The sequence below is a fragment of the Ictidomys tridecemlineatus genome, chromosome 15, assembly GCF_052094955.1.
Source record: "Ictidomys tridecemlineatus isolate mIctTri1 chromosome 15, mIctTri1.hap1, whole genome shotgun sequence".
Lineage (NCBI taxonomy): Eukaryota > Metazoa > Chordata > Mammalia > Rodentia > Sciuridae > Ictidomys > Ictidomys tridecemlineatus.
In genome coordinates this window covers 15,329,421-15,357,386 of record NC_135491.1, presented here as the reverse complement: position 1 = coordinate 15,357,386, position 27,966 = coordinate 15,329,421, and the positions used below count along the sequence as shown (strand labels likewise).

Here is a 27,966-nt window from a genome sequence, read left to right as displayed (position 1 = left end):
GAAATATGTGCCTCCCACTCAGAGGCCTAGGGTGAAAGAGAAGGCACTCAGACGTCGTCGCCAAAGCCCAACCGCAAATGTGCCAGAAGTCTTGGCACTCAACGAGCCTGAGCCCCCGCCTGCCGCGTCCCATCGGGAGGCGCCAGCGGTAGCCCCGCCCCTTTCCCTGCGCCAGGGGCGGGCCCAGGTGCGCCAAGGGCGGGGGAGCATCTCCTCAGGTGCCGGCCCTCTGCGCCTGCGCTGTGCTCGCCCCGCCTCGCCAGGTGCGCCCCGCCTGCCTGCCTAGCTGCCTTCTTCCAGCCGCTTCCAGGCGTCCGCCATTGGCTCTAGCGCCCCCCTGGGAGTTTGGCGGTGTGGCGCAGTTCTGAGTTGGGAAGGGTCCCTGAGTACCGCGAGGGGCAAAGGGACGCGTGAAAAGCGGGCCGAAGCGGTGCGCTCGAAGACAGTGTCCGGTCACCGAAGGTCTGAGAAAGGACTTTCGGAGCCGTGGGCACCTCGCGGATCCCGGGGGGTGGGGGGCGACCGCACCTGAGCTTGTGGACCTCCAGCGCGCGTGCGCGCCCAGGGTCTTCCCGCACCTGATCGCGAGACGCCAACGGCCTGCGGCTCGAGGCCTCGGCGGCGCATCCCAAGGCACCCGTCATGGCGCAGCTGTGTGGGCCGCGGCGGTGCCGGGCGCTCCTCGCCCTGCTGGCATCGCTGCTCCTCTCCGGGGCCGAGGTGGCCGACGGAGGCCGAAGCATCCACGGTGAGGGCCTGATGGGTGTCCGGGGAGGAATGGATAGCGGGGGCTGGAGGCGGGGCCCGGGGGGCAGGGACGGGGATGAAGTGGGTCTGGGCCTGGGAAATGGGGGGGGGGAGAAATTGGGGACTGCTTGGGGGTGGTCGGGCGTGTAGGGCGAGCTGCTGGCCCTAGCGATTGGTCCTTCAGGAGGTCTGGGGGCCCTTGGGACTGAACGGCTGGCGGAGGAGCAAGGACAGGAAAGTTCCTTCGGAGGAGGGAGGGGACGTTGGGTATTGACCAAGAAGGAGTGGCCTTGGCCCTTCCTGTGGCAGGAAGGGGTTGAGGAGCCGCATCGAGTACTCTTCGTGACAGCGGAAAGCTCCTCGGCCAAAGAAAGCCAAGGGAGACAAGGCCTCTGAGGGTTGTGGCTTGCATTTGGTGACCTGGTGGCAATTTTGGCTTCAAGGAAGAAGCCCCTATCCTCATCTCTTTGGATATTGGGCAACAGTCTCCAGAAATTTTTCTAGATCAGTTGCAGTAGGTTTGGTGGCCAAAAAGAAAGGGTTCTCAGTGATGGCCGAAGAAAGGAAGAGAAGAGGAGCAACTGGTGGAGGGGAGAGACCTTGCCAAGGTGCAGGGACGAAGGTGCCTTCCGGCTAGACAGCATTGGCAAGCAGCCGCTGGGGTTGGCTTCTTCAAGTGTTGTTATAACCTTAACCACTTCAGACAAGTACCAAAGGGTTTTGAAAAGAGCTCTCTGGGAAGAAGAATCCATTGATTCAGCGAACTTAATCCCTGCCATGTGTCAGAAACTGCTGGCAGTGGTGACAACAGTTGATTCCATAGGCCTGGTTCTTGGCACTCACAGAGCTGGTAGTAGAGTGGGAGAGATGGTGTATGTTTAAATAAAGAGCACTGACCATAAGATTAAATGACTAAGAGGTAAACAGAAAGGATGAAATACAGGAACATCATCATCTGATGATGATGGGGGTTCCTTTAGCTCCAGTGGTCAGGGGAGGTCTCTCTGAGGAGGGTGGCATCTGAGCTCCGACATGAAGAATGAGGAAGTGGCAGCCACACACAAAGACCTTGGACACTAGTGTTCAGTTTTCTGGATGAATGAGTACAAAGGCCTTGAGTGTGGAACAAGCCTGTTATATTCAAGGAAAAGAGGGAACCCCCACAGCTGGAGCCGAAGTGAGAAAGGGGAAAATGAGAGGTGGAAGAAGTGGGCAGGAACCAGGTGGCCCAGGGCTGTGCAGGCAGGCCAGCACTTTGGGTGAAAAGAGAGAAAGGAAGCAGGATGTGTGCCTGCTAGGTCCTCATCCCCTGTGGTAACTTCTGGAAAACGGTTAATTGTCCTATTGTTGAGGCAGGGAGGAAATTTAAAAGTTGTCCAAGTTGTCAGGTGCCAACGGGAGAAGCACATTCCTAGAGGTCACAGTATGAATCAGAATTTGTCAATTCTGGGCTTTTTCAGATAAAGAAATGTTAAGATTTATCTCCAATTACTTGGCCTGCGACTACATGTGGTTACAGCTTACTCTGAGCTTGTAGGTATTGTTTAATCCTGGATGTAACCTGGCGTGGCGTGGTGGTGACATGACAGGCCTGCTTACACAGCAGTCATTGACAAAGCCAGGTCTGACTGCAGAGGACCTCTCTGTTCTTCATGTCTCCCCCTCCCCATCCCACTTTTCCCCTGATGGCTGCAATTGGCTGGACCTACTGACCTTTCAGAAGTTCTAGTGTCTTTCTGGGTGAACTGCTGCCCTCACTTATCTGAAGTGCTGTTTGAAAGCTCAAACAACTTCATCTGAGGCAGGAAGCAGTCCAATTGTTTTGGTTTTCTCACACAGAGAAAACCAAAGCAATTGGAAAAAAAGGCCACCTGCTGAGTGAGGTGTTTCTCCTGGCACATGGAACTGCATAGGTGCTGCCAGGTGAATATGTGGAGAGACGAGAATAGGGAATGTGTTTGTGTTTAAGGGAGTGATTATAATGGTTGGTGTGGAACTTTTTTTTTTTTTTTTTTTTTAAAGAGAGAGTGAGAGAGGAGAGAGAGAGAATTTTTAATATTTATTTTTTTAGTTCTCGGCGGACACAACATCTTTGTTGGTATGTGGTGCTGGGGATCGAACCCGGGCCGCACGCATGCCAGGCGAGCGCGCTACGGCTTGAGCCACATCCCCAGCCCCCTGGTGTGGAACTTATTCTGGGTAAAGATGCGAGCAGGCTGAGGAACATGAGGATGGTAGGGCCAACAGCTTGTTGCAGTTGAGGTTCTAGGGAGAATGAACTAGAGAGTAGGACACAGTGGGCGGTGACTGCAGTAATGAAAGTATGGTTCTGAAGAGCCTGGTGTTGTTGGAGACAAGGTCTAGGGTGACTGTAAGATTTGAGGAGTTGGGAGGACAAGTTTACTGGAGGAGAGAAAGTCAGGAACTGAGGCCAGAGGATCATCTGTCTGGATATTGCCTGCTAAAAACAGCCTGAGAGGTGGTGAACCCAAATAAAGATTGTGGAGCAGTGAGCAGTAGGGACGTGGGTCAGAGGATACACAAGGTGGGCAGTGAACAGTCTGACAAGAATGTTCAGAGAGGGGGCTAGGGTTGTGGCTCAGGGGTAGAGAGCCTGCCTAGCACATGTAAGGCATGGGTTTGATCCTCAGCACCACATGAAATAAAATATAGGTATTGTGTCTGTCTACAACTAAAAATATATTGAAAAAAAATGTTCAGAGAGTCAGGGTTGGGGATATAGCTCAGTTGGTAGAGTGCTTGCCTCGTATGCACAAAGCCCTGGGTTCAATGCCCAGTGCCACCACCAAAAGAAAAAAAGAATGTTCAGAGAATCAATTGAAGAAGCGAGCTTTTGCTAAAGGTAATCCAGAGGGTCCAGGAATTGGGAGATGGAGATAGGACAAAACAGGCTGTGTATTTTTTTTTTTTTTTTTTTGGTACTAGAGATTGAACTCAAGAATGCTTTACTACTGAGCTACATCCCAACTCTTTTTATTTATTTATTTTTTATTTTGAGACAGAATCTTAGTTTAAAGGGTCTCATTCAGTTGCTGAGGCTAGTCTCGAAATTGTGATCCTCCTGCCTCTGCCTCCTGAGTCAAACTCTGGGACTTCTTGTCTGTGATCAGTGTATCCTGATCTGAGACTGACCATGTTGGTGAGGCTCTTGAGTGGTGGAGGGCAGTGGGAGGAGTGTGGCAGGTACACACTTGAAGGCCTGGAGGAAGAGTCCTCCTGACTCCAAACCTGCAGACAAGTAGGGAAACTTTGTCTTGTGCTAGATTTTTCCAGAATCAGGGACAAATTTGTATTCCAAAGAAAGTGGCCTCTCCTGAGAAGCTTCATATAATGTTTTGGTGACTTGGGTGGTTTGCAGAGTCAGGAATTTCTTATTTAAGACATTTGGCTTTTGGCTTTGCCTGAAAAATAGATCTGGTAGAACCTGACCAGAACACAGGCCTATATTCCCACATGGCACTCATGGACTGGAGCCCAGAGCCTCTTGGGAAGGACATATGCTTCTCCCCCAGTCTATAATTATGTATATAGATTTACCTGCCTGCTTTTTTTGTAGTACAGGGGATTGAACCCATTTTTAATATTTTTATTTCTCTCAGCCTCCAGAGTAGCTGGGAATACGGGCATGCACCACTGTGCCTAATTTATTTGCCCACCTTTTATATCTGTAGGCCTTTGGGATGTATCCCCCACCTTGAGGATATGCTTTATTTAGTAGAAGAGATAGATAATACCTAACAGCTTTTAGAAATTGTGCAGTACTAGTGCTATAAGGAAGGTGGAAAAAAAAAAACTTTTGTCATACAAATAGGCATAATTTTTTTTCTTCTTTCCATGTGATGAATCCTGATAGTTAGGGTTTTTTGTTTTGTTTTTGATGCCAAGGATTGAACCCAGGGATGTTTAAACACTGACCAACATCCCTCACCTTTTTTATTTATTTTTTGTTTTATTTTAAAAATATTTTTTAGTTGTAGATGGATACAATGCTTTATTTTGTTTATTTATTTTATAAATAAATGGTTCCGGTGGATGGAACCTAGGGCCTCGCACATACTAGGCAAGTGCTCTACCACTAAGCTACAATCCCAGCCCTCGTCCTTTTTATTTTTTTTGAGACAGGGTTTCACTAAGTTGCTTAGGGCCTCTCTAAGTTGCTGAGGCTGGCTTTGAACTTGTGATCCTCCTGCCTCACCCTCCCAAATTGAGATTACAAGTGTGTTCCACCACTCTCAGCTTAAATCCTGATATTTAAAGGCCCTGAAGTACATACTTTTGATCAGTACAATATTTCACAGTTTAACCTTGGAAATTGCTTTAGGAGCTATCCTTTAGGTGTACTTCCTGCTGCCAGTAACTTTCTGCCTGGCCTTGGGCATCAGCTTGTGTTAATGGTTACTTGACTTAGGGTTCTTTGTGGGTTGCTCTTGGGAATTTCCACTGGAGCCTGGCAAGTCAACATTCACTCCACAACCTCCACTGGCTTCCACGTGAATCTTCAGTTTCCATTAACCTCTTGGGTTAATTACAGCTTTCCCAGCCCTTCAACCCAAGGTGGACTTTCCAGAAAATCTCCAGGGTGTACGTCAGGCACCACTCCTTTCTCTTCCTCCTTATTCCCACAGATGGTTGTACAGGTGGTCAAACTTAAGATGACATGTAAGAGCTACAGTGTGCCTAGAGTTAGTAGCTGATCAACATCTTATGTAACATTTGTCCTTTATGGAAGAGGTGCTTGACCTGCTTGAAGGCAAGTCATGTTGACATGCTTATTCACTGATATAGCCAACAATTTTTTCCTCAGTACTGGGATTTGAACCTCAAGAAAATTTTACTTCTGAGCTACATCCCATCTATTTTTTTTTTTTTTTTTTTGGAGACAGGGTTTCACTAGGTTGCCCAGGTGGGCCTTAAACTTTCTACCTCAGCCTTTACCCACCAGCTGGGATTACAGGTGTGTGCCACAATGCCTGGGTAGTCAGCAAATATTTATTGAGCACCCACCAAGTGCCAAGGCACTGTTTTAGGTTCTTGAAATAGAACACTAAACAAAAACACACACGCCTGGCTGTTTCGCCGAAATGAGAGGAAGATAGTGCAGTCAGGTGAGCGTGTGTGTGTTTGGGGGGGTGGGAGGTGGTGTGAGTGCCATGAGGTGAGTACCCTAGGGTTGCTATGCTTCCTGCCGACAGCCGAGCTTTGGGAGCTCTTACAGTCCCTACAGGATGATGAGGGCCTTGACTTTAGGTCCACCAAGGGAAAGTGGCCTCTTTCCAACAGAAACATTTGTTTCCTTTGCTCAGCCTGGGATGGAGAAAGCAAACTTCTTTCACTCTCCCTCATTTTACCTGTGGTCGAAATCGTGCACACTCAGGCTTGTCCTAGGGTAGCTGGCCAGGCAGCTAAGCCTCTTTTTGTCTGTTCTGAAGCCAACAGGTAGGCCAGATAAGGGATGAGTTTCCCTGTAGGGGTTGCACTGAAATGACTTCGTCAATCAAGGAGGCTTTTTGGCCTGGTGGGCATAGGACTACTGAAAATTTTGCAGATGACTCCGGAAGCATCGGAGTATGGATTATGGGTTCATTGTATGATCCTGGTCACGAGTATATTTCACAAGCTGTTTCTGTCAAGATTTTTTTGGAAAACTTCTTGTGAGAGAATGAAATGCCAGAATGTTGGATGCTGAGGCCCAGGAACTTAAAAGTTTAATTACTTTGAAGTTTATTTGAAATCCATTTTCATTGAAAGCCATTTTACCTTTTTTTTTTTTTTTTGGTAGTATGGGGGTTAACCTAGTGGCACCCTACCACAGAGCTCCATTCCCGGTTCTTTTTATTTTAAGGCAATTGCTAAGGCTGATCTCAAAGTTATGATCCTTTGGCCTCAGCCTCCTAGGTCACTGGGATTTCAGATGTCTGCCACTATGCCTGGCTCACAGTGACTCTGAATTGGGTTCTGGGTCCATGGCTTTAGAAAAATAAATGCGTAAATTAAAATAATAAAATTTCATGGATTGATTAGAAAAAAAGTATCTAAAGAAGCTCCTTAGAGGAGTGATGGTGAAAAAAAAAGGTTGAAAATCATTGTTCAAGTTTCATTAGCCTTCACTAATTTCAAAACTGGTTCTTGCTTCACAAAAGGTTAAGAACCTGGGGTTGTGGCTCAGTGGTAGAGTGCTTGCCTAGCATGTTTGTGGCCCTGGGTTTTATTCTCAGCATCACAAATAAATAAATAAACAACCATTGACAGCTTTATTTTTTTTTTCATTTTTTTATTTATATATGACAGTGGAATGCATTACAATTCTTATTACACATATAAAGCACAATTTTTCATATCTCTGGTTGTATACAAAATATATTCACACCAATTCATTTCGTGTCTTCATACATGTACTTTGGATAATAATGTCCATCATACTCCACCATCATTTCTAACCCCATTCTCCCGCCTTCCCCTCCAACCCTTCTGCCATATCTAGAGTTCATCTATTCCTTCCATGCTCCCTCTCCCTACCCCACTATGAATCAGCCTCCTTATATCAGAGAAAACATTTGGTATTTGGTTTTTTGAGATTGCCTAACTTTCAAGATATTTCTTATTTTTTCTTTCATTGAATTGTCAAACTTAATTTTATTTTTATTTTAGTTTTCAAGATTTAATTTTTTAAAAAATTTTTATTATTAGTTGTTCAAAACATTACATAGTTCTTGACATATCATATTTCGTACATTTGATTTAAGTGGGTTATGAACTCCCATTCATTTTTACAAACATTGACAGCTTTAAAAAAAAAAAAAAAGGCCCTGGGTTTGATTCTCAGCATCAGCATATAAACAAACAAACATTGACAGCTTAAAAAAAAAAAGAAGAAGAAAAAGAACCCCTGAATGAATTCATAGCATGGGAAGGACTTGGAACAACTTGTTTCCTTCCAAGTACTCTGATGGGCTACTCAGTTCTTGCTGTGGACTTTGGTAAGGGTAGAATTTATAGTCCTTTTTCAGTGATAAATGTGAAGTGATGATAGGAGTAGTGGTTTGCTTTGTGTTGATAGTTTATGAAATGTAAAATTTCATACCTAAACATGTCAAAATTTTATATCTAAAACACCAAGATTTTATAACCCTAATAATTTAACTTAGATTTGTCATTGTAAATGTTCTTACCTCATAAATAGAGGTTGTTTTAGAGTTTCTGAATTATTTGTCCTAATAATGACAGTTTGCAGACACCCAAGCCTAGAGGTGATAGATAGGTAGTATAGCTTTCTGTACTGGAAACTGAAGCGCTTAAATATGTACAATCTATTTATTCACCTAACCAAAATAGGTGGCTTCATAGAGCAGTGTAAACTAAGTCTGATTATAAAAAAGCTTTGGAATTTTGCCTGGTAGAATTAAAACAGCCTTTTGGGAGGCTGAGTTTGGAAGATCATTTGAGCCCAGGAGTTTGAGACCAGCGTGGGCAACGCAGCAAAATCCCATCTTAAAAGCAAAAGCCAGAAACAGCCTGAGTACCTCCTTGGTGTTCTGTAATCTTCATTCACACAAACCTTGTGTTTCTCATTCTTTAGGAAGGCACTCAGTGTTCAGATGGGTAAGCAGAACATAATTGTTTTTACTCCCACTGTGCCGCTGAGCTTCATCCCCAGCCCTCCCCCACCTCTGATGGTGTTTTGGTGCAGGGATTAAACCCAGACAGGCTTTACCACTGAGCTGCATCCCCGGGCCTTTTTGTTATTTTGAGACAGGTTTCACTAAATTGCTCATTCTGCCCTGGAAATTGGGATCCTCAAACTTCAACCTTCTGAGTCACTGAATTACATGTATGTGACACCACTCTGGGCTGTTTGTCCTTTCTTATTCTGATCCCTGGAGGCTCTGCAGATGGTTGTGCAGCAAGAAAATCAGGGGATGGGTGATGCATGGTTTGATGTCCTCAGTCACCATGTTTGGTTGCACTTTTAGTGAAATGTTTTGTTCTTCATCTTCATTCCCTCCATTCCTAAATTAAATTCTAGTGTTCATAAAATACAGCATCTACTATTTATTAAAAGCTATTGCTGGGTTGTGGCTCAGTGGTAGAGCGCTCACCTAGCAGGGGCAAGGCCCTGGGTTCGATCCTCAACACCACCTAAAAATAAATAAGATATTGTGTTCAACTACAACTAAAAAATAAATATTAAAAAAAAAAAAGCTATTGCCACTGGGAATGTAGCTCAGTGGTAGAGCACTTGCCTAGCATGTATGAGGAGGCCTTGGGTTCATTCCCTAGTATTGGAAAAAAAATATTTTGCCAAATATCATTTTAAGCACTTATAATGGATTAAAAGCTCCTTTAATCTTCAAAACACTTAGGATGTTGGTAGTTTGTGTTAGAGAAAAACTTCCCATTTGCATAGTTTTAAAAAAATGAATCTGCAAGCTTGCAGTATGGGGCCCGTGGAAGAGCGCCAGCTGTCTCCTTACTTTGTTATTTACAAGTGAATTCAAGTTACAGATTCTGTGTGCTAATTCTCCCAGACTGCCCAAGATTGATCTGGGGATGTAGCCCAGTTGTAAAGCACTTGCCTGACATAAATGAGGCCCTGGGTTCAATCCCCTGCACTGTAGCCCAAGATTAATAGGGCATTCCACAGCAGAGAGGGAAGGAAGGAGATCACAAAAGGCAATTTTTTTTTTTTCCTTTTTCTTTTTTGCATTAGTGGGGTATTCTACCATTGGGCTACTTCTCCAGCACACACACACACACACACACACACAGTTATTTTTTTAATTATTATTATTTTTTTTTTTTGAGACAGACTCTTACTGAATTAACTAACCTCAAAGTACTTCCTTTTTTTTTTTTTTTTTTTTTTAATACCAGGGTTTGAACCCAGGGACATTTTACCCACTGAGTCAGATTCCCCAGATCCCTAGATCTTTTTGTTTTGAGGCAGGGTCTTTCTTGCTAAGTTGCTTAGGACCTCAACAAGGTACTGAGAGGTTGGCCTTGAACTTTTGATCTGCCTGCCTCAGCCTCCCAACCTGCTGGGATTTGGTTTGTGCCACCACACCCAACTCTAGCTTCAAAATTTCTATCTTCCTGCCTCAGCCTCCTGAGCAGCTGGGGTTACAGATGTGCACCACTATGCCCAGCCAAAGGGTAGTATTTGCTAACAAACAAACCAAGAAATACTTTGGTGCTAACTAGGTTCAAATACATATGAATCACGTAAGGAAGGCCTTCACCTCAATTTAGGCCCATTTATAATGTCTTAGTTGTCTAACATTCCCAGCCTTCACCCTAACCCAGAGGGACATGGTGGTTCCATAATCAGAGCTTTATCTTCAAAGCCTCTAAAATCTGCTTGCTTTTTTATATTTTGAGATGGGTCTCACTATGTTTATCAGGCTAGCCTCGAACTTTTGATCTCCTGCTTCAACCTCCTGAGTAGCTGGGATTACAGGCTTGCGCCATCACATTTGGCATATTTGCCTATTTTTAACAGCTCCAAGTATTTCCTTTTGTGGGTGTCTTATTTAGCCAAACAAGATGTCATGGTGATAAATTTTCAGCTGTTTTAAATCTGTGAACACCCAAGCCCTTTGTGTATGTGGTAATACTTGTCCTTGCCCGTGTTTTTTGTAATTCTTGAATTTTTTCCCCTTTTAAAATTTTTTTAGTTGTAGATGGACATGATACCTTTATTTTGTTTATTTATCCTTTTTTATGTGGTGCTGAGGATCGAACCCAGTGCCCCACACGTGTGAGGCAAATGCTCTACCGCTGAGCTATATACCAAGCCCCATTTTTTTTTCCTTTTGATACTGAGAAGGCCTGTTATCTGTCTTTTCTGTATAAAGTACGATTACCAAATACTTGATGATTATTGTAGCAAATAACCTCCTTTTGGTGGCTTTTCTGAAGAGTAGTGTTTAGCAGTGAGTAGGTGTGCTGCAGCATTTTTGGCAAAGGAAGAACCTGAGGAATGTGTGGTCTAAGGAATATGAACCCCAGGAATCTGGGCTATAGGTTTGGTCCCACAGAAGAGACTTAGAGAGTCCTTCTGAGCAGTGTTCTTGTAAACCTTCTCTCAAGAAGGGCTTGGCAAACTGCAGCTTGTAATGCCCTCTAATGTGGCCTGTGAGTGAGAGGTCTGATTATTACTTATTTTTAATGGTTGAGAAAAATCCAAAGAAGAACATTTTGTGGCATTTGAAAATTTTATAAAATTGGTTTTTAGTGTCCATAAATAAGTTTTATTGGAACATTGCCATGGACATTTATTTACATATTGTTTATGGTGCTTTTTATGCCATGATGAGCACAGCTGCAACAGACACCCTGTGACCCACAGAGCTACAATAAAGGCACAGTTTTCAGCATATGAATTTCATTTTCCAACTCCATTAAATTACCTCTGACCCCTAATAGCAGAGCTCAAATTTCAGTTACCACAGTGACGATTTGGGTAAAGTAGAATTGCCAGCTGCTGGCTGTTCAGATCTCAGGCTGTTCAGATCTCAGTTATACCCGTGTTAGTGAGAAGTAGTCTCATAGAGCCTGACCACTGCGTGTCATCCCTTGTTTCATATTTCACAGCAGAAGCGTGTAGTTTCATGTTTTGTCTCCTTGTCCCTATGATAAAACCCAAGAGTGCAGCAAAGAGAAGAAGTGGTAACTTCTGAAGGTGAAATTCCAGCCAAGCATAAGTGAAGCAACAGAAGACCAGCCAGCTGTGGGAATGTTGACACTGATGCCATTTCAGAGGCTGTGGCTATGTGGCCAGAGGAGTTTAGTGACTACTTCACAGAAACCAGGAAGGTTACTTGTGGGTGATGTCCCAAAGCAAGTCATGCCAGTAGACACCTACAGGGAAGCAACTCTTAGGAACACAGAAAGAGCAAAGGATAAAATGCTGGAAGCCAGTGCAGATCTAGAAAAGACTACAGTGTTGCTGCCTCCGTGTCATTTGAGAATCATACTACAAACATTGTTCTTTGGGGGAGAAGAAATTAAACACTTTTTAATTCTCATAATTCAGCTTACTGTGTACTAAATACTAATTTCACACTTGTAACAAAGTTTAATAATGTTTTGACAACCACTCCCCCCACACACATACCTTTTTCAGTTTTTATTCTGAGGGTATGGCTAAATTAGGCAGGCTGGCCTTGAACTTTGTAGTCCTTCTGTGTAGGTAGGATTATAGACATGCCCCATCACACCCAGCTTTGAAAAGGCCATGAAGCAGTCTCCATTGATTGAAAGATTGCTTTGCTTGACCCCAGCACTACATGTTACTGCCTGTATTTACTGTTTGGCCCTGAACCATGTTCAGAGGAAACAGATATTGCTGGGTGAGGTGGGGCACACCTGTAATCTCAGCTGTTTAGAGGCTGAGGCAGGAGGATCCAAAGTTCAAAGCCAGCCTAGGGTATTTATTTATTTATTTTTAGTGTGTGCTGGGGGGGATTGAACATAGGGTGCTTAACCACTAAGCCATGTGTCCCCAGCCCCTTTTATTTTTAATTTTGAGACAGGGTCTCGCTAAATTGCTTTGGGCCTTACTGAATTGCCGACGCTGGCTTTGAACTTGAGATCCTCCTGCCTCAAACTCCAGAGTCACTAGGATTATAGGCGCGTGCGCCAGCATGCCTGGCCAGCCTGGGCAATTTAGTGAGACGCTGTCTTAAAATAAGAAAAAATAAAAAGGACTGGGGCCAGGCATGGTGGCACATGCCTGTGATCCCAGGAGTTTGGGAGGCTGAGACAGGAGGATTTGAGTTCCAAACCAGCCTTAGCAATGGTAAGGTGCTAAGTGACTCAGTAAGTCCCTGTCTCCAAATAAAATACAAAATAGGACTGAGGATGTGGCTCAGTGGTTGAGTGTACCTGAATTTAATCCCTAGTACCCCCCCAAAAAAAGGGGAGCTGGGAATGTACCTCAGTGGTAGAGTGCCCCTTGTTTCAATCCCAGGTACCTCAAAAAATAACAATGAAAACAAAACAGCCAGGTATAGTGATATACATTTGTAACTCCAGCAGTTTGGTAGTCTGAGGCAGGAGAATTGAAAGTTCCAGGCCATCCTGGGTAATTTAGTGAGACCCTGTCTATAAATAAATAGATCTGGGGATGTAGTTCAGTAGTAGCACCCCTAGATTCAGTCTCCAGTACTGCAAACAAACAAAAAACAGATGGGCAGAGTGGAAATAGCCGAAGGACCTCTTCATGATGGACTTCAGGCTGGTGAGATGATCCAGAGCTGGGTGTGGTGGTGCACGCCTGTAATCCCAGGAAATGTCATGTATATCAGACAAGAAGACCTTGTGCTTCAGTTTTTAGCACCCGTGGGAGTAAAAAGTGTATTAAAGACTAGAACCCTAGGAAAGTTATCTTTGCTTGTTTTTAAAAACTTCGGGACTAGGGTAACTCGGTGATAGAGCACTTACCTAGCATGCTGAGTTACTGAGTTCAATCCCCAGCAATCCCTTCACCACACATAAAAAATAAAATAACATACTCTGAATGAATAACATGAGTAAAAGATAACAACAAGTTCAAGTTGATCATTAATTTGGAGAGAGGGAGAACAGGCAGGATTGAAGTGAGAAATATATGGTTTCATTTCTGTTCATGTTTTAGTGCTTTCAAATGTAGAATTTGTGCTTTGCAACCAAGTAGGCACAACTCCAGCTGTGCTTTTTTATTTTGGGGGGACAGGATCTCCTTAAGTTTCTGAGGCCTTGAACTTGTGAACCGCCTGAGTAGCTGGGATAAACAGGCTGCATCACCAGACCTGGCTCCAACTTGCCTTTTTGAAGAATGATTAGGTACTATCTTCTCAAGCTTGTAAAATAAAATTGGATTGGTAGTGCCCCGGAGCCAAAAATTCCACTAATATCCTTGTTAGAAGGTGACAGCAGATCATTCAAGCTGGCTATGTTGAGTGAATTTATCTGAGCCATCGACTGGATGCATTGGTTAATGCTCTAGTGACTGCAGAACCAGAGAAACTTGTTTTCCATGGTATCATTTAGTAGTTGAGAAGACCAGTCTGTTTCCCAATTTGATAATAGCCAATGTTCAAAATGCCTGCCAGGATTTTAAGTTAGGGTCATATTTTAGATAATATGTGTTTTTGTTTTCTTGTTTTGTTTTTTGTGCTGGGGATCAAACCCAGGGCCTTGTACATGCAAGGCAGGCACTCCACCAACTGAGCTACATCTTCAACCTAGATAATATGTGATTTTAACCATTTTTGATGCTTTTGTAAAAGAATGCTACTGTTTTCTAAAGATGAATTCCATTTTTATTTTACATATTATGAAATGAGTACTTCCAAATTTAGTTCCCGCAGCTTCTTCCTGTTCTTCCTGTTTTTTTTTTTTTTTTTTTAATTGGGTGCTTACTACTGAGCTACATCTCCACTACTTTTTAAATTAAGACAGGGTCTTGCTAAGTTATCTAGGCTTGCCTCAAACTTATCATCCTTCTGCTTCAGCCTCCTGAGTTGCTAGAATTACAGGCATGCAGCATGCCTCGCCCTTGCTTATGTTTTGAAGACATGTACTTAATTTTGCATTTGTGAGCATAGAAATAGGACCTGACATATCATTCATGATTGCTTCTCAGTAGTATTCTAAGACCAATGATTTATTATTTATTTTTTTTATTGTTACATTTTTTTTTTTTCCTAGCAGGTATTTAACCCAGGGCACTGGGCTGGGGATATGGCTCAAGCCTGGCATGCGTGCGGCCCGGGTTCGGTCCTCAGCACCACATACAAACAAAGATGTTGTGTCCGCCGAAAACTAAAAAAAAATAAATATTAAAATTCTCTCTCTCTCTCCTCTCTCTCTCTCTTTAAAAAAATAAAAAAATAAATTCTTTATTTAAAAAAATAAATAAATATTAAAATTCTCTCTCTTTCCCTGTTTCTCTCTCACTCTCTTTAAAACAAACAAACAAACAACAACAACAAAAAAAAAAACCCAGGGCACTTTACCACTGAGCTGTTTTTTATTTTGAGACAGTGTTTCACTGAGTTTTAAAAAGTAAGGTTAGGAGGCTGGGATTGTGGCTCAGTGTTAGAGCGCTCGCCTAGCATGGGCGGGACCCGGGTTCGATCCTCAGCACCACATATAAATAAAGGCATTGTGTTGTGTCCATCTACACCTAAAAAAATAGCTGAGTGATAGAGTGCTTGCCTGGCATTCCTGAGTAACCGGGTTCAATCCCCAGTATTTTTATTTTTTTTTAAATTTTGAGACAGTGTCTCACTAAGTTACTGAGGGCCTTGCTAAGTTGCTGAGGCTAGCTTTGAACTTGTGATTCTCATGCCTCATTAAGGTATTGGGATTATAGGTGTGTGCCACTGCCCTTGGCTGTTGTCATTTCTTTCTTTTATATATATATATATATAAATTATTATTATATATATATAAATTTATTTATTTTTAGTTGTAGTTGGACACAATGTCTTTACTTTATCCATTTTTATGTGGTGCTGAGGATCGAACCCAGGGCCCCACATGTGCCAGCTGAACACCGTACTGCTGAGCCACAACCCTAGCCCCTGTTGTCATTTCTTAATAGAAGAACTCATAAAGAAATAACTTCCTGAAATTATGTCCAACCAAACCCCACCCCCACCCCCAGCCTTGTCCAGTGCTTTTGGTATGTTGCTGTCTGTGACCCTGTCCTTTAAGTGTGACTGAAACCAGGCCCCAAAGAGGCCTCTGAAGAAGGGAATTGGCCTTGGTGAGCCCTCAGACTGTGATAACAGCCCTGAGGAATTCTTTGGCTTTTAGGCAGCTCAGTTCTGTATTTCTGCTGCCTTTGAAGGGTCCCTACCTTAGCTCTCAAGTGCTCTGAGCAGATGAGTGGAAATTTAGACCCCAGCTCTATTTATTGTTTGCCTTACTTTGTCCACCCCAAGGCTCAGAGTCCTTATTTAAAAAGTAGGGGTGTTGCTTTGTGGTTCGTTTTCTTTTTTCTTTTTTTTCTTTCTTTTTTTTGGAGGAGGGGGGTACCAGGGATTGAACCCTGGGGCGTTTAACCACTGAGCCCCTTTTTTAAAATTTTTATTTATAGATAAGAGTCTCACTGAGCTGCTTAGGACCTCAATAAGTTGCTGAAGCTGGCTTTGAACTCGTAATCCTTGGCCATGGTTCACTTTTTTTTTTCTCATTAGTTATATGGACACGATGCCTTTATTCTATTTGTTTATATTTTATGTGGTGCAGAGAATCAAACCCAGTGCCTCACACATGCTAGGCAAGTGTTCTACCACTGAACCACTACCCCAGCCCCCATGGTTTACTTTTATTGTGACCATTAGAAATAGGCACATAACATGAGTGGCATAATGTTAGGTGGAGGCAAATAATTGGATGTCAAAAAGTAAGTAATGCTCTTCATTTCAGTTCTTTTCTTTTTTCCTCCAGTATTGGAGATCGAACTTGGGGGCATTCTACCACTGAGCTACATCCTTAACCCTTTTTGCATTTTATTTTGAAGATAACCTTACTAAGTTGCTGAGGCACACTTCACACTTTTGATTCTCCCTGCCAGCCTTCTGAGTTCCTGGGATGATGGGTGCATCTGTATGCCTGCTCATTTTTTTAATCTGAATCTGCCACGGTATTTTAATTTAAAAAAATTTTTTAATAAAGATGACAAATCATAGAAATCATCATAAATACCAAAATATTTCTGGCTTTTATAAAAGCTTTTTGGAGAGCAATGAAAGAAAAAGTACATTGGTGTTATTTGTGGCGAAGTGAAGACTGTATGTGTTTTATGACGGAACACTGCCTCCTTTAAAGCAAATACACAGACTAAAACAAAATTGCTTTCCATGACCTCATTTCTCTCAAGCCTACAGAATAAAGGTTCATGCCATACAAGTTTAAAAGCAATTTAGTAGCCAGGCATAGTGGTGCTCTCCTGTGGCCCTAGCTATTTGGGAGGCTGAGGCAGGAGGGGCAGGGGTTGTGGCTCAGTGGAAGAGTGCTTGCCTAGCATGTGTGAGCACTGGGTTCGATCCTCAGCACCACATAACAAATAAACAAGTAAATAAATACATTGTGTCCATCTACAACTAAAAAAATATATTAAAAAAATAAAAAGACACTCCTCATTTTGAGACACTTCCTTTCATACTCACAGAAAGGAGTCTTTTCCTAAATGGGAGCTTGAAGCCAGGGCCTCACAAATGCTGGGCAGGCACTCTACCACTAAGCTACAGCCCCAGCCCTCTTGAGTTTTCTCTTAATACAGATGTTTCTGTCTGCCTGTGGGACATCAGGGAAGTCCTTTCTTCTCTCCTTGCCCAAGCAAACCTGAAAACAAGGCTGCTTTTTGGATCTGGGAAGTTCGTGTGCAGCACTTTAGAACAGATTGAGCAGGTGCTAGCACATCCAAAGTTTTGCAGTCCCGTGGGGTGCTGGGCAGCACTGTGATAAGAGGTGTCTCTGAGGCAGACCCTGATGCTGTTGGGAGTGGTCTGAGGGAGCCTCTGTTCCATTGCTGGGTCCCCTTGGCGAGAACAGCACTAGAATTATTCAGCTAACATCATCATTCCGACAGCAGGTGGCTCCCAGTGACCTGCTGCATGTCAGCCTGCTTTCCCAGGTGGTGTGCTGGCAAACACGTGTGGGTTTTGTGCTCCACGGTGGGTTTTCTTCTTGGATGCTGTTACTGAGTGTCTAGGTTTCCTGTTCCTTGTTAGCTCTGTCAGCATGCCCATGGCCCATGGTACACCTGCAGATCTGAACCTATAACATGAGGGCTATGTTCTGGGCAGTAGAATTCACTCAACCTTACGTAGATCTTTTTAGTCCCCCCCACACACCTTTTTTTAAAAAAATTTTATAATTGTTCATTGACATAGTGCCTCCATTCGTTTTTATATGGTGCTGAGGATCAAACCCAGTGCCTCACATGAGCAAGGCAAGCGCTCCACCACTGAGCTACAGCACCAGCCCCTGTTTTTCCTCTTTATATACTCTAGGCTTTTGTTTCCCAGCACCTAGCATGTAGCCGTCACCCTTGCTTTTTTAAAGCCACCAATTTCTACCATTATGCCATGGTCCTGTGGTGTCTGGTGGTTCCCTCCTGGCTGCCTTGAGCTTTATCGGCCCCTCCCTCTGGACTTTGGTCTTTGCTTGGAGATTTAATTCATGTACTGTGGGATTCATCCATTTAAGGCAAACAATTCCTCCCTCAAGTTTTTTTTATTACCAGTAACGGCTTAGAAAGTGTGACTGACATAAAGCAGAGTGATTGCCAGGGTGCTCAGTGTGGCAGGGCCTTTGGTAGGCTGTGGCTGCTACTGGCTGCTCCCTGCATAGGTGATGTTTTCAGTTTGGGACTGTAGCGGAATCCAGTGGGTCCTTTCTGTCTTGTGCGGATAGCGGTGTTGCCTCTGGGATTTGACGGGTGTGGGGTGTGATTTGGGCCGTTTTCCCTGGGCCTTGTTAATCCTCTGTTGAGTGACCTTTGGGCAAAAGTACCTGCTGCAGGTAGAAACCAGGTGATTCTGGTTCTGGTTGACTGGGTCCTGTTATGTTGCCCATGCTGGCCTCAAAATCTTTGGCTTCTGCCTCCCAAACAGCTGAGGCTACAGAGGCACACCACTGCACCAGGTCCCCTGTTTTTGTTTTTAATTTACATACCATAAAGTCACTCATTTAAGTATACATTCCAAAGATTTTTACATTTTACAGATTCATGCAGCTATCACCACAGTCCAATTTTAGAATATTTCCATCATCCCCCAAAGATCCCTGTGTCCATTTGCAGTCACTGCCCAGCCCACCCCCAGCACCAGGGAATCACTAGTCCACTTCCTGTCCCAGTCAGTTTGCCTTTTCTGGACATACTGTGTGATTTCATTCACATGAAACCTCCAGATAAGGAGCGTTTTGACTGATTTAATGGATGGTTGCTTTTAGATAACTTCCTGCTTGGGAACATGCCTTTTCTGCGAGTTAGTTACCTGGGACTTCCTGGCTTGTGTGGGAGCTCCTGGGGAAGGGAGTGTGCTTCTTGTACATTAGCAGCCTTCTTCATGGAGAGATTGGTATTTCGAGAAACATCTGGTTTTGTGCCTATCAGGGAGTATTTTAGAGACACAGCAGTCCTGTATGCTTTCAGAGGTTATTCCCAGTTGGTGAAATAAGCCAGGCAAACATCAAAACAACTAGAGAGGGGTAAAACGACCCACCTTGGCCTGGTTAGGTGGCACAGCATCCACAAGGGTCCTGGAGTCTATGTTTGCCACCCTGGATGCTTGCATGGAGACCTGGTTATCAAGCCCCCTTGTGCGGACCCTATGCAGAACAGTATTAGTGGGGACTAGAGTGCAGGGAGGTGTGGAATCCAATGATCAAGTTATTTTTGGTGGTTTCCTTTCCTGGGAGTCATCCAGAGAAAGGTGATTCTTCTAGGCTAGTTTTTTTTCTCCCTTTCTGAGAGGCCAACCTCTAGCCTTTTATATGCAAATAATCTGGTTGGCGTTTTAGAACATTGTTTTTTATTTCCCTTTGATTAGAATAGGGCCAGATTTTGGGACTCCTTGAAACCCAGGTCTATCTTCTTGTGCTCAAGTGGAAACAATGGTGGTGTGGCCTACATTGCCAATGAGATAACTAGAGTTAGGAAGGTTGTTTCTAAGGCTTTTGTGATTTGAGTGGCCTGTCTGGTTTGGGAGAGGACAGAAAAACTTAGGGAAGGTGCTGTACTCACCAGCAGCACATCTCCTTCCTAGCCCCACTTCGCCAGCTCTGATCTCTCAGGGCTAAGCTCCCCTTGGCCTGGTTACGTGGCACAGCATCCACAAGGGTCCTGGAGTCTGTGTTTGCCTTTGCAGGTCATTTTTCTGTATTGGTTGTGTATGTCTTGATAAGGGGGACCAGGGGCAGAAGCAGTACACAGCCGAACCACAGCCAAGTGGGTGGATGGCTCCTGCTGGATGACATGGTTCTTCCTGTACAAGGAAGGACTCACCAAGCAGGCCTGAAGGCAGCTCAGGCTTTAGAAACAGTTCACAGAAGGACTGGCTGGATGTTAAGGCTCTGGTGCTCTTGGAGATAGGAAGATTGTGGGCCTCCTCCTACAGGAATGTGCATGTCCTTTGAAGCCATATTGCCCTGTCACAGCAGCTGGGTTCTGCTTTGTGTTTCAGACTTTTGCCGAGTTGCGAAGGTGGTGGGGCGATGCCGGGCCTCCATCCCCAGATGGTGGTACAATGTCACTGAAGGGTCTTGCCAGCCATTCGTGTATGGTGGCTGTGAAGGGAATGACAACAATTACCAGAGCAAGGAGGAGTGTCTTGAGAAATGTGCTGGTGTTACAGGTGAGACCTTGATAGTATGGGAAATTTTACTGTTTAAAAATAGTTTATTGGATGTGGACACTCTCTGCTGTATGCTGCTGCTTCACTGCAGAACCTTCCAGAGATTTAAAAAGCAGAACAAACTAGCTCAGTGTGCAGCAGCCTCACAGGCCTCACCTCCTCTTCCTGAAAGGGAGAACAGACCTCTTCTGATTGAAGGTGCCCGCCTGCACAGTCCTGGAGGATGGAACCTTCAACCTGCTCACAGGCTGCCCTCCATTCCCTGGGCCTTTGGGTTATTTTTAGCTCTTGGACAAATGACACAAAAGTTCATACAGCTAAATTATGAGTTAACACTGGAATGTGGGTCGTGGGATCAAGATAATGTTGATCCTGACAGCCTAACAGTTAAATAAAAACCTAACATGCTACCAGCAGGCCCTGGCCACCCCCAGCCTGGGAGGACTCCTTGAGAGCTAATGGCAGGGAGGTGTTGGCATCCTGGGACCTGATCCTTCCCAGGTATTCCAGAGCCCGAAGATGGGGCTGCCAAGACACACTTTTTTTGGGGGGTGAGGGGTACCAGGCATGGAATTTGGCACTCAACCACTGAGCCACACCCCCAGCCCCGTTTTGTATTGTATTTAGAGACAGGGTTTCACTGAGTTCCTTAGCGCCTTGCTTTTGCTGACACTGGCTTTGAAGTTGTGATCTTCCTGTCTCAGCCTCCCAAGCTGCTGGGTTTACAGACATGGGCCACCGTGATTGGCCAGACAGTTTTTTTTGTGTGTGTGTGTGTGGATACAATATCTTTGTTTTATTTTTATTTGGTGCTAAGGATCGAACCCAGTACCTCATGCATGCTAGGTAAGTGTTCTACCTCTGAGCCACAGCCCCAGCCCTGGCCAGACAGTCTTATAAGCACTATCTTAATGTTAGTATATGACTTCATGTAGGTTTTTTTTTAGTTGTTTGTGGAAGGAGGATTGAACTCAGGAGCACTTGACCACTGAGCCACATCCCCAGCCCTATTTTTTATTTTATTTAGTGACAGGGTCTCACTGAGTTGCTTAGGACCTCACTGTTGCTGAGGCTGGCTTTGAACTCTTGATCCTCCTGCCTCAGCCTCCCAAGCCTCTGGGATTACAGGTGTGTGCCACCAAGCCAGGCTCATGTAGCTGACTTGGCTTTGAGGCTGTGGCTCTTCAGTGTGGACACTGTGTTGCCCTTTCAGCACCTACTGTCAGCCCCTGAACCTGCCCTGCCTGTCCTTGTCTGGTGCTCTGGTGTTTGTCACCCACTGGCTATAATCCCTCTTTGCTTTGAGCTATGCATTCAGAGATCAGATAAGCTTATTTAAGTTTGTAAAGAGAGAACAAAAGTGGCCTTGGCTGTAACCTCAGGTCTAAAGCAGTGCAGGAGCACACAACCCAGCAGTGTACCCCTTGAGGAGCAGTTTGCCTTTCTCTCAGCAAGAATCTGGAGAGCTGAGGAGGCAGAGTGTGAGCTGAGATCAGAAAGATCAGTCCCTCATCTCCGGGGGTAACTGGAACTTCCCAAGATGGCGACTGAGGGAAATGTCATTTATTTTTCCATCATCAGCAATGATGCCATGTGGGGAAATTTACCGCTGTGCTCTCCCCATCTTCTCAGGAGGAGGATTGAGGTGTTGGGGACACACAGGGGACCAATGGGTGTAAGAAGAAACGTTGCTACTTGGGGCAAGGGTTGTGTTTTGCTGGGAGAAGGCAGGTTTGCTGACTTCTTGGAGCTGGGCCAGAGCCTGGCGCCAGCTGCAGGGGCCTAGAAAGTTCATGTGTGGCACCAGCTGTGACTCTCGGGTTCTCTCACAGCAGCCTGAGAAGAGCTGGAAACTGCCAGAGCCACAGTCCTGGGAGTTCTTGCCAGCGTGTCCGCTCTCCTAGGTAGGCGAGCTCTGGGGAGCCAGATAAGAATGATTATTAATTTATAATGAGAACTAGAACGCCTAGGGGACAACACTCATGTCCCTCTGCCCACGCTTGAGTCCACGTAGGCAAGCCTCTCAGGCAGATTGCTGGGAGGTTGCTTGGTGGGGAGAGAGGCAGAATGAGGGGAGCTGTTTTATGAGGTGATTGTCAGTGGCATTAGGGTAGGTAGGCCAGCCCTGATCCTCTCCAAGGTCACTCCCAGACCAGCCAGCCTCTTCACCCACCTCCTTAACTTGTTGCGGGGGTGGTGGTGGTGGTGGTGGGGGTGGGGTGGGGGGGGAATAAAAGGTACTTCACATAAAACTGGTCATTTGAACCTTATTTTCTTTTTTAGGCAGTATTAGGGTTTGAACCAAGGGCCTTGCACAAGTTAAGCGTATACTCTACCACTGAGCCATGTCCTCACCCTTTTCTTTATTTTTTCTTGAGACAGGGTCTTGCCAAGTTGCCTGTGTTGGCCTTGAACTTGTGATCATTCAGCCTTAGCCTTTTTTTTTTTTTTTAATATTTTTTAACTGTAGGTAGACAAAATATATTTATTTTTATGTAGTGCTGAGGATCAAACCTAGTGCCTCACACATGCTAGGCAAGTGCTCCTCTGCTGAGCCCCAGCTGCAGCCCAGCCTTAGCCTTTTGAGTAGCTGGAATTACAGGAGTGTGCCACCACACCTAGCACTGCTTTAAGTTTACACCGTTGTAGGCCTCTTAACCTTTTAATTTTTTTTTTTTTTTTTTTTTTTAATTTTGAAACAAGGTCTCTCTAAGTTGCCCAGGCTGGCCTCTGTCCGGCCTCTCTGCTTTTTAAAGTCACTCAGTATGTCTTTGCTCTGATTTCCTTAAAGTTGAATTCTCAGAGCCCGCCTGGGTTCTTCATGTCAAAATCAATCATGCGACTGAACACACCACCCACAGAAGAAATGAGCCAGCACATGCCTATAACCCTAGCACCTCCAGAGGCTGAGGCAGGAGGATCGGGAGTTCAAAGTCAGCCTCAGCAACTTTGTTTCAAAAGATAAAAAGAGCTGGTGATGTGATTCAGTGGTCAAGAACCCTTGATTACATCCCCAGAACCAAAAAAGGATAGGAGCACCTGAGGGCACCAGACCACCCACACCTGCTGGCCTTTCTTCACACACAGCGGGGAGGTGCACTGTCTTCTGCATTGTTTATTTGTTCCCTTGCAGAAAATTCCATTTATGATCTGGACTCCAGTAGGAATGGAGGAGCTTCTTCTGTCCCAAGTGGTAAGTTCTTAAAAAGACCCCGAAGGGAATGAGGGCCACCTGGATGGCAGTTGAGAAAGGACATTGTAATTTGGGAGTTGTAGAGGGCTTCCACCTCCTGGTCCTGTTGGCTCAGAATCGGTAAACATGGCTCTGCCAGGGCAGCCGGCTTTGGGCTGCGACATTCTGCCACTGGGGAGCTATCCTGTCCTGCGCACAGAAGGGTTAAGGGTTCTGTGGTGCTTCCTGGCTGCCCAGAGGAGACTCAGGTCCTTCCCTGCCTGCAGGCCTCGCCCCGCTATGCTGTCTCCTCCCCCACCCCAGCTTTCTCGCCTGTTCTCCCTCCTCTGCTCCCTGTTGTGTTGCTGGCTCCATCCTTTGCCGCCTGCCCGCCTCTTGGCCTGCTGCACTCCTGATCTCGAGCTTGGCTTAACTTGCTTTGTAGTGCTCACAGCAGCCGCCCCACTCCTCCTTTATGCTTAAGGACTCTGCAGCAGGAGCCTGGGTGAGTGGTACCTGCACTAGCAAAGGCACCTCAGGGACCAATCCCCAGGCAGTGGGCTGGGGGCGGGGCAGAGAGACCTGCCATGCAGGGAGGGAGGGACACTGTGCCCCACCCGTTCAAGGAAGAAATCCCGGGGTGCCCACACACTAATTGTAGTCTGGACCTTGCCTCTGACTCACACAAGTGCCACACATGTGCCACATGAGAATGTTTTAGTTAGGTGGCTGTGAGATGTCGCCTGGCTTGCAGCATGCCAGCCAGGGTTAGCTAGAGTCGCTTTCCGGTTGTGCTAGGCCAGGAGTCCTGTACCTTTTCCGGCACTTCTCTGCCTGGATGCACTGTTCACTCCCTTGGCTGGCCTCTCAAGCTCATCCATAACCTGGTCCCGCCATGGTAACTTAGGTTTCCATCCTGTTTCAGAAAAATTTCCCCAGGAGAATGAAATTTCTAGTTGCATCAGAAAGTGGGAACGACACTGTCCTGATGGCAACGGAAATGGTGTCTGGGTCAGTTTCCATAGTGATCTCTAGGTGGTGGGATTGTTCACTGACACTGTCCTGTGCTTTGACTAGGAGGAGGTGCTGTGGTCCACACCCTTCCTTAAAGGTGACACTTATGTCTCTGCTCTCTTAGTGGGCCCTTATAGACTTAGTCCCCACTAGGACATGTGTCTTGTGTCCATCCCAGCTTCCCTGACAAAGATGTTTGTGTTTCAGTTCCCAGAAGGCAGGATTCTGATGACCTCTCTGATGATGTTTTCAACTATGAAGGTATAACTTTCTAAAGAAAAATTATGCATGATTTCTTGCTAAGGGGCAATTAAGTCATCTACTGAGGTGGGGCCAGGGATGGGGTCTAGTGGTAGAGAACTTGCCTAGCCTGCATGAGGCCCTGGGTTCCACCCCCATCACTGCAAAAAAAAAAAAAAAAAAAAAAAAATAAGAAAAGTAAAAGAATTGCAGCTGGGCGCAGTGATGCACACCTGTAATCTCAGGCTCGGGAGGCTGAGGCAAGAGGATTGCGAGTTCAGAGCCAGCCTAAACAACAGCGAGGTGCTTAGCAACTCAGTGAGACCCTGTCTCTAAAAATACAAAACAGGGCTGGGATGTGGCTCAGTGGCTGAGTCCCCCTGAGTTCAGTCTCCAGTACAAAAAAAAAAAAAGTAGAACAGAGCTTTTTGGCCTTTCTGGGTAGTAGCATTCTGGACTAGGATGGAAGGTGACAGTCCTCAGCAGGTGCTCCACGCTAGCAGAGAAAGGATGTGCCAGGGGAGAAGATTTACTGGAAAGGGAGTGGAGTGGAGTTCTAGAATTTACCTTCTGCTCTGCCTCCCACCTGCTGTGGGACTGTGGGCGAGTTGCTGCAGCTCCACCTCACAGTTCTTGGGTATGCAGTGAGGGTCCAGGACAGATCTGGTGGAGTCTGAGTCTGTGCTGGGAAGAGTCCCTGGCACCTTTCCCGTAGCGTCATCTGTACGGGAACCCAGTCTTGGCTGTGAAGAAGCTACGTGAGGATGTAGGGCAGAGCGGCAGCTGGGAGAGTGGCCCTGTGTAACTCACCCAGGTCCTTTACTCTGAGAGAGCTCTCCATGGAAATTTCTCCACTGGGTCTGCTGAGGCACCTTCTAGCTCTTCCCCTTCTCTGGGGTCCTGCTGACTGGTGCTGCTGTGGCGCTCCTGCTCTTGCCTACAGAATACTGCGCTGCCAAGGCCGTCACGGGGCCCTGCCGGGCAGCCTTCCTACGCTGGTACTATGATGCTGAGAAGAACTCCTGTGACAACTTCATCTACGGAGGGTGCCGGGGCAATAAGAACAGCTATCTCTCCAAGGAGGCCTGCATGCAGCGCTGCTTTGGTGCGTCCACCCGACCCAAGTCCAAGACAGAGTTAGGTGGTTGGCCCTCCCCAGGGACTCGAGTCCCTTTCTCCTTCCCTCAGAAGAGACCTGTGGGAAGGCTGTTCTTTGGATCCCACCAGATGGCAAGGCCTCAGCCCCACAGTTAGAAGTCCCTCAGAAAAAGCTCCCTGCGAGGACCCCAAGGCTGAGGAGCCTGAGGGGCAGCCTGGGTTGGTGGCCACTCCATGAGCTGGGAAGGGTGTGAGCTGACCTCTCAAGAGTTGTGTGTTCTCTTCCAGGAAAGGAGATGTACCCTGTTCTGCCCCTTGGCCCCAAAGGTTAGTGACCTCTTGCTGTCCTCCAGCTGCCTACCGTCTTCCTTCCTCCGCTGAACTCCGTCTGCTCAGCTGCGGTTTCTTCAGGCTCGTGTTGTCTTGCCCCCGTTATCTTCACTCTAAATATCTTTTTGGTGGAAAGCTCTTGTCCTTACATGAGATTGGAACATGTGGTGGCCATTCGTCCAGCACACTTTGTACACAGATAGGCTGGTGTGAGTCAGTAATTCCAGAGGCCTTCCCTGCCCAGGCAGCTAGGGGTGGGTGAGGACGAGTCTCCACCACGAGGCCTGGGGGCTCTGCCACCTGAGGCTGACCCGAGGGTTGAAGAGAGCCCTGCTGTTGTAGGTATAAACAGTTGGTCAGGGGTTCCAGAGAGGAGAGCCGCATGAGCGACAGGCCAGTCCCACTGTCCCCCAGCAGTCTCGCTTTCGTGGAGGCTCAGCATCCTCTCACTTTTGTTTCTGAGCCCGAGTTGAGAATCTTGGCACAGATGACTTGCCACACTGGTTTGACCTCTTTCTTGACCTGTTTACCAGCCAAGGAGCCAAGACCTGGCCTGCAAGTCTGCCTGGTTCTAGAAACTGGAACCTGGTTTCCCGGGTGTGGGGGTGGGAAGCTGCCCAGGCCTTAAGAGTTGGTCAGGGTGCGGGTTGAGGTGGGCAGGGGAATGCTCCAAAGCCAGAGTCTGAAGTTCTTTAGCCAGTGAAGGAGGGGAAGTCAAGTGGCCGCACAGGAAGTCACACACCTTAGACAGAGCCCTGCCCAGAAAGAAAGCATCCTCACTAAGCAGTGGGACGAACAATCGATCCATTGTTACATCTACCCAGCAATTAGGAGCACCTGGGTCCCTTCCAGCGCCTGCTCCAGGTGTACCCTTAGCTCCACCCTGGCGTCACTCCACCAGCAGACCTTTTGGGCACCTGCAGGGTCACATTTTTCTCTGCTGGCCAGGAGTATGTGTGGACTTGGAACCTTTGGGGTTTTATGTTACACACTACAGGTATGCGTTTTGCACCCCTGGTGTGCATATGTTGCCTGAGGATCCCATACAGTTTGCCCCAACTGGTGGCTGGGGGTTTGGAGTAGAAGTGGTGTTTTTCAAAAAGGAGGAGCACAAAGAGCCACCGCGTGCACATGGCACTGCACTTCCTCTTTTCAGGGGCTCTCCTTGGTGACCTCCCTGCAGGCTGTCTCCCTAGTTCCAGTTCTGCAAGCCCTTTCTGGGTTGTGAGAAGTTCTGTTCCTTGTCCTGCTCACTCAAGGCTGTCGTGTGTCCCTGGGGAGCCGCCTGCTTCCTCTCTGCCTCCTTGCCTCACTGGTCTCCTATCTTGTCCCCAGCGGTGGTCCTGGCAGGTCTGTTTGTGATGGTCCTGATCCTCCTCCTGGGAGCCTCTGTGGTCTGCCTGATCCGGATAGCACGCAAGAAGCAGGAGCGTGCTCTCCGCACTGTCTGGAGCTCGGCAGATGACAAGGAGCAGCTGGTGAAGAACACATATGTTCTGTGAAGGCCTTGTCGCCAGGAGAACGGGGGAAAGGGGAGAATGTGTGCTTTTTTTAAAACTAGAGTGATTGATTATATCTGTGAGATCATTAGGGCTTCGGTCTGTCTGTTGCTTGGACGGTGAAGCGCTGCTTCTCGACCACCACATCCCACGGTGGTGACTTCTTTCTGTGCCCCAGGTGTAGTTTTCTATGCTCATGTTGAACTCCACTGCCTCCTTGCCCACCATGAAAGCAATGTTTTAATAGTTTCCTTGGTTTGTTTGATTCATGGTTGTTGTTGTTGTTGTTGTTTTTAAATAGAAACAAAATGGTTTTTTTTTTTTAAGAAATTAGGATTCTGAAAGGAAGAAAACAAAACATGTAAGTTTAATAAAAAAGGGTCTTCCCTTTTAAAGTGAATTTGAGCTTGTGCTTTATATCTTAATTGATCTACAAATTTATACTCCATGGAAATTATATTAAGACTCGATGTGGGATATCCCATTCCAGATG

At 46.0% G+C, this 27,966-nt stretch overlaps 1 protein-coding gene across 2 annotated transcripts; it reads left to right on the top strand.

The window, feature by feature from the left end:
* The first annotated feature begins 193 nt into the window (after positions 1–193).
* Positions 194–27,873, top strand: Spint2 (serine peptidase inhibitor, Kunitz type 2). 2 transcript variants are annotated; one of them, XM_005340492.5, is made up of 7 exons: positions 198–748; positions 19,950–20,120; positions 23,254–23,313; positions 24,514–24,567; positions 25,490–25,651; positions 25,933–25,971; positions 27,310–27,873. In XM_005340492.5, the coding sequence occupies exons 1-7, from the start codon at positions 643–645 to the stop codon at positions 27,474–27,476; spliced, it is 759 nt and encodes a 252-aa protein (XP_005340549.2). In that variant the 5' UTR covers positions 198–642; the 3' UTR covers positions 27,477–27,873. The 2 variants fall into 2 exon arrangements, with proteins under 2 accessions (XP_077888261.1, XP_005340549.2); XM_078032135.1 differs by lacking the exon at positions 19,950–20,120 and having other exon boundaries at positions 194–748.
* The last annotated feature ends 93 nt before the right edge of the window (positions 27,874–27,966 follow it).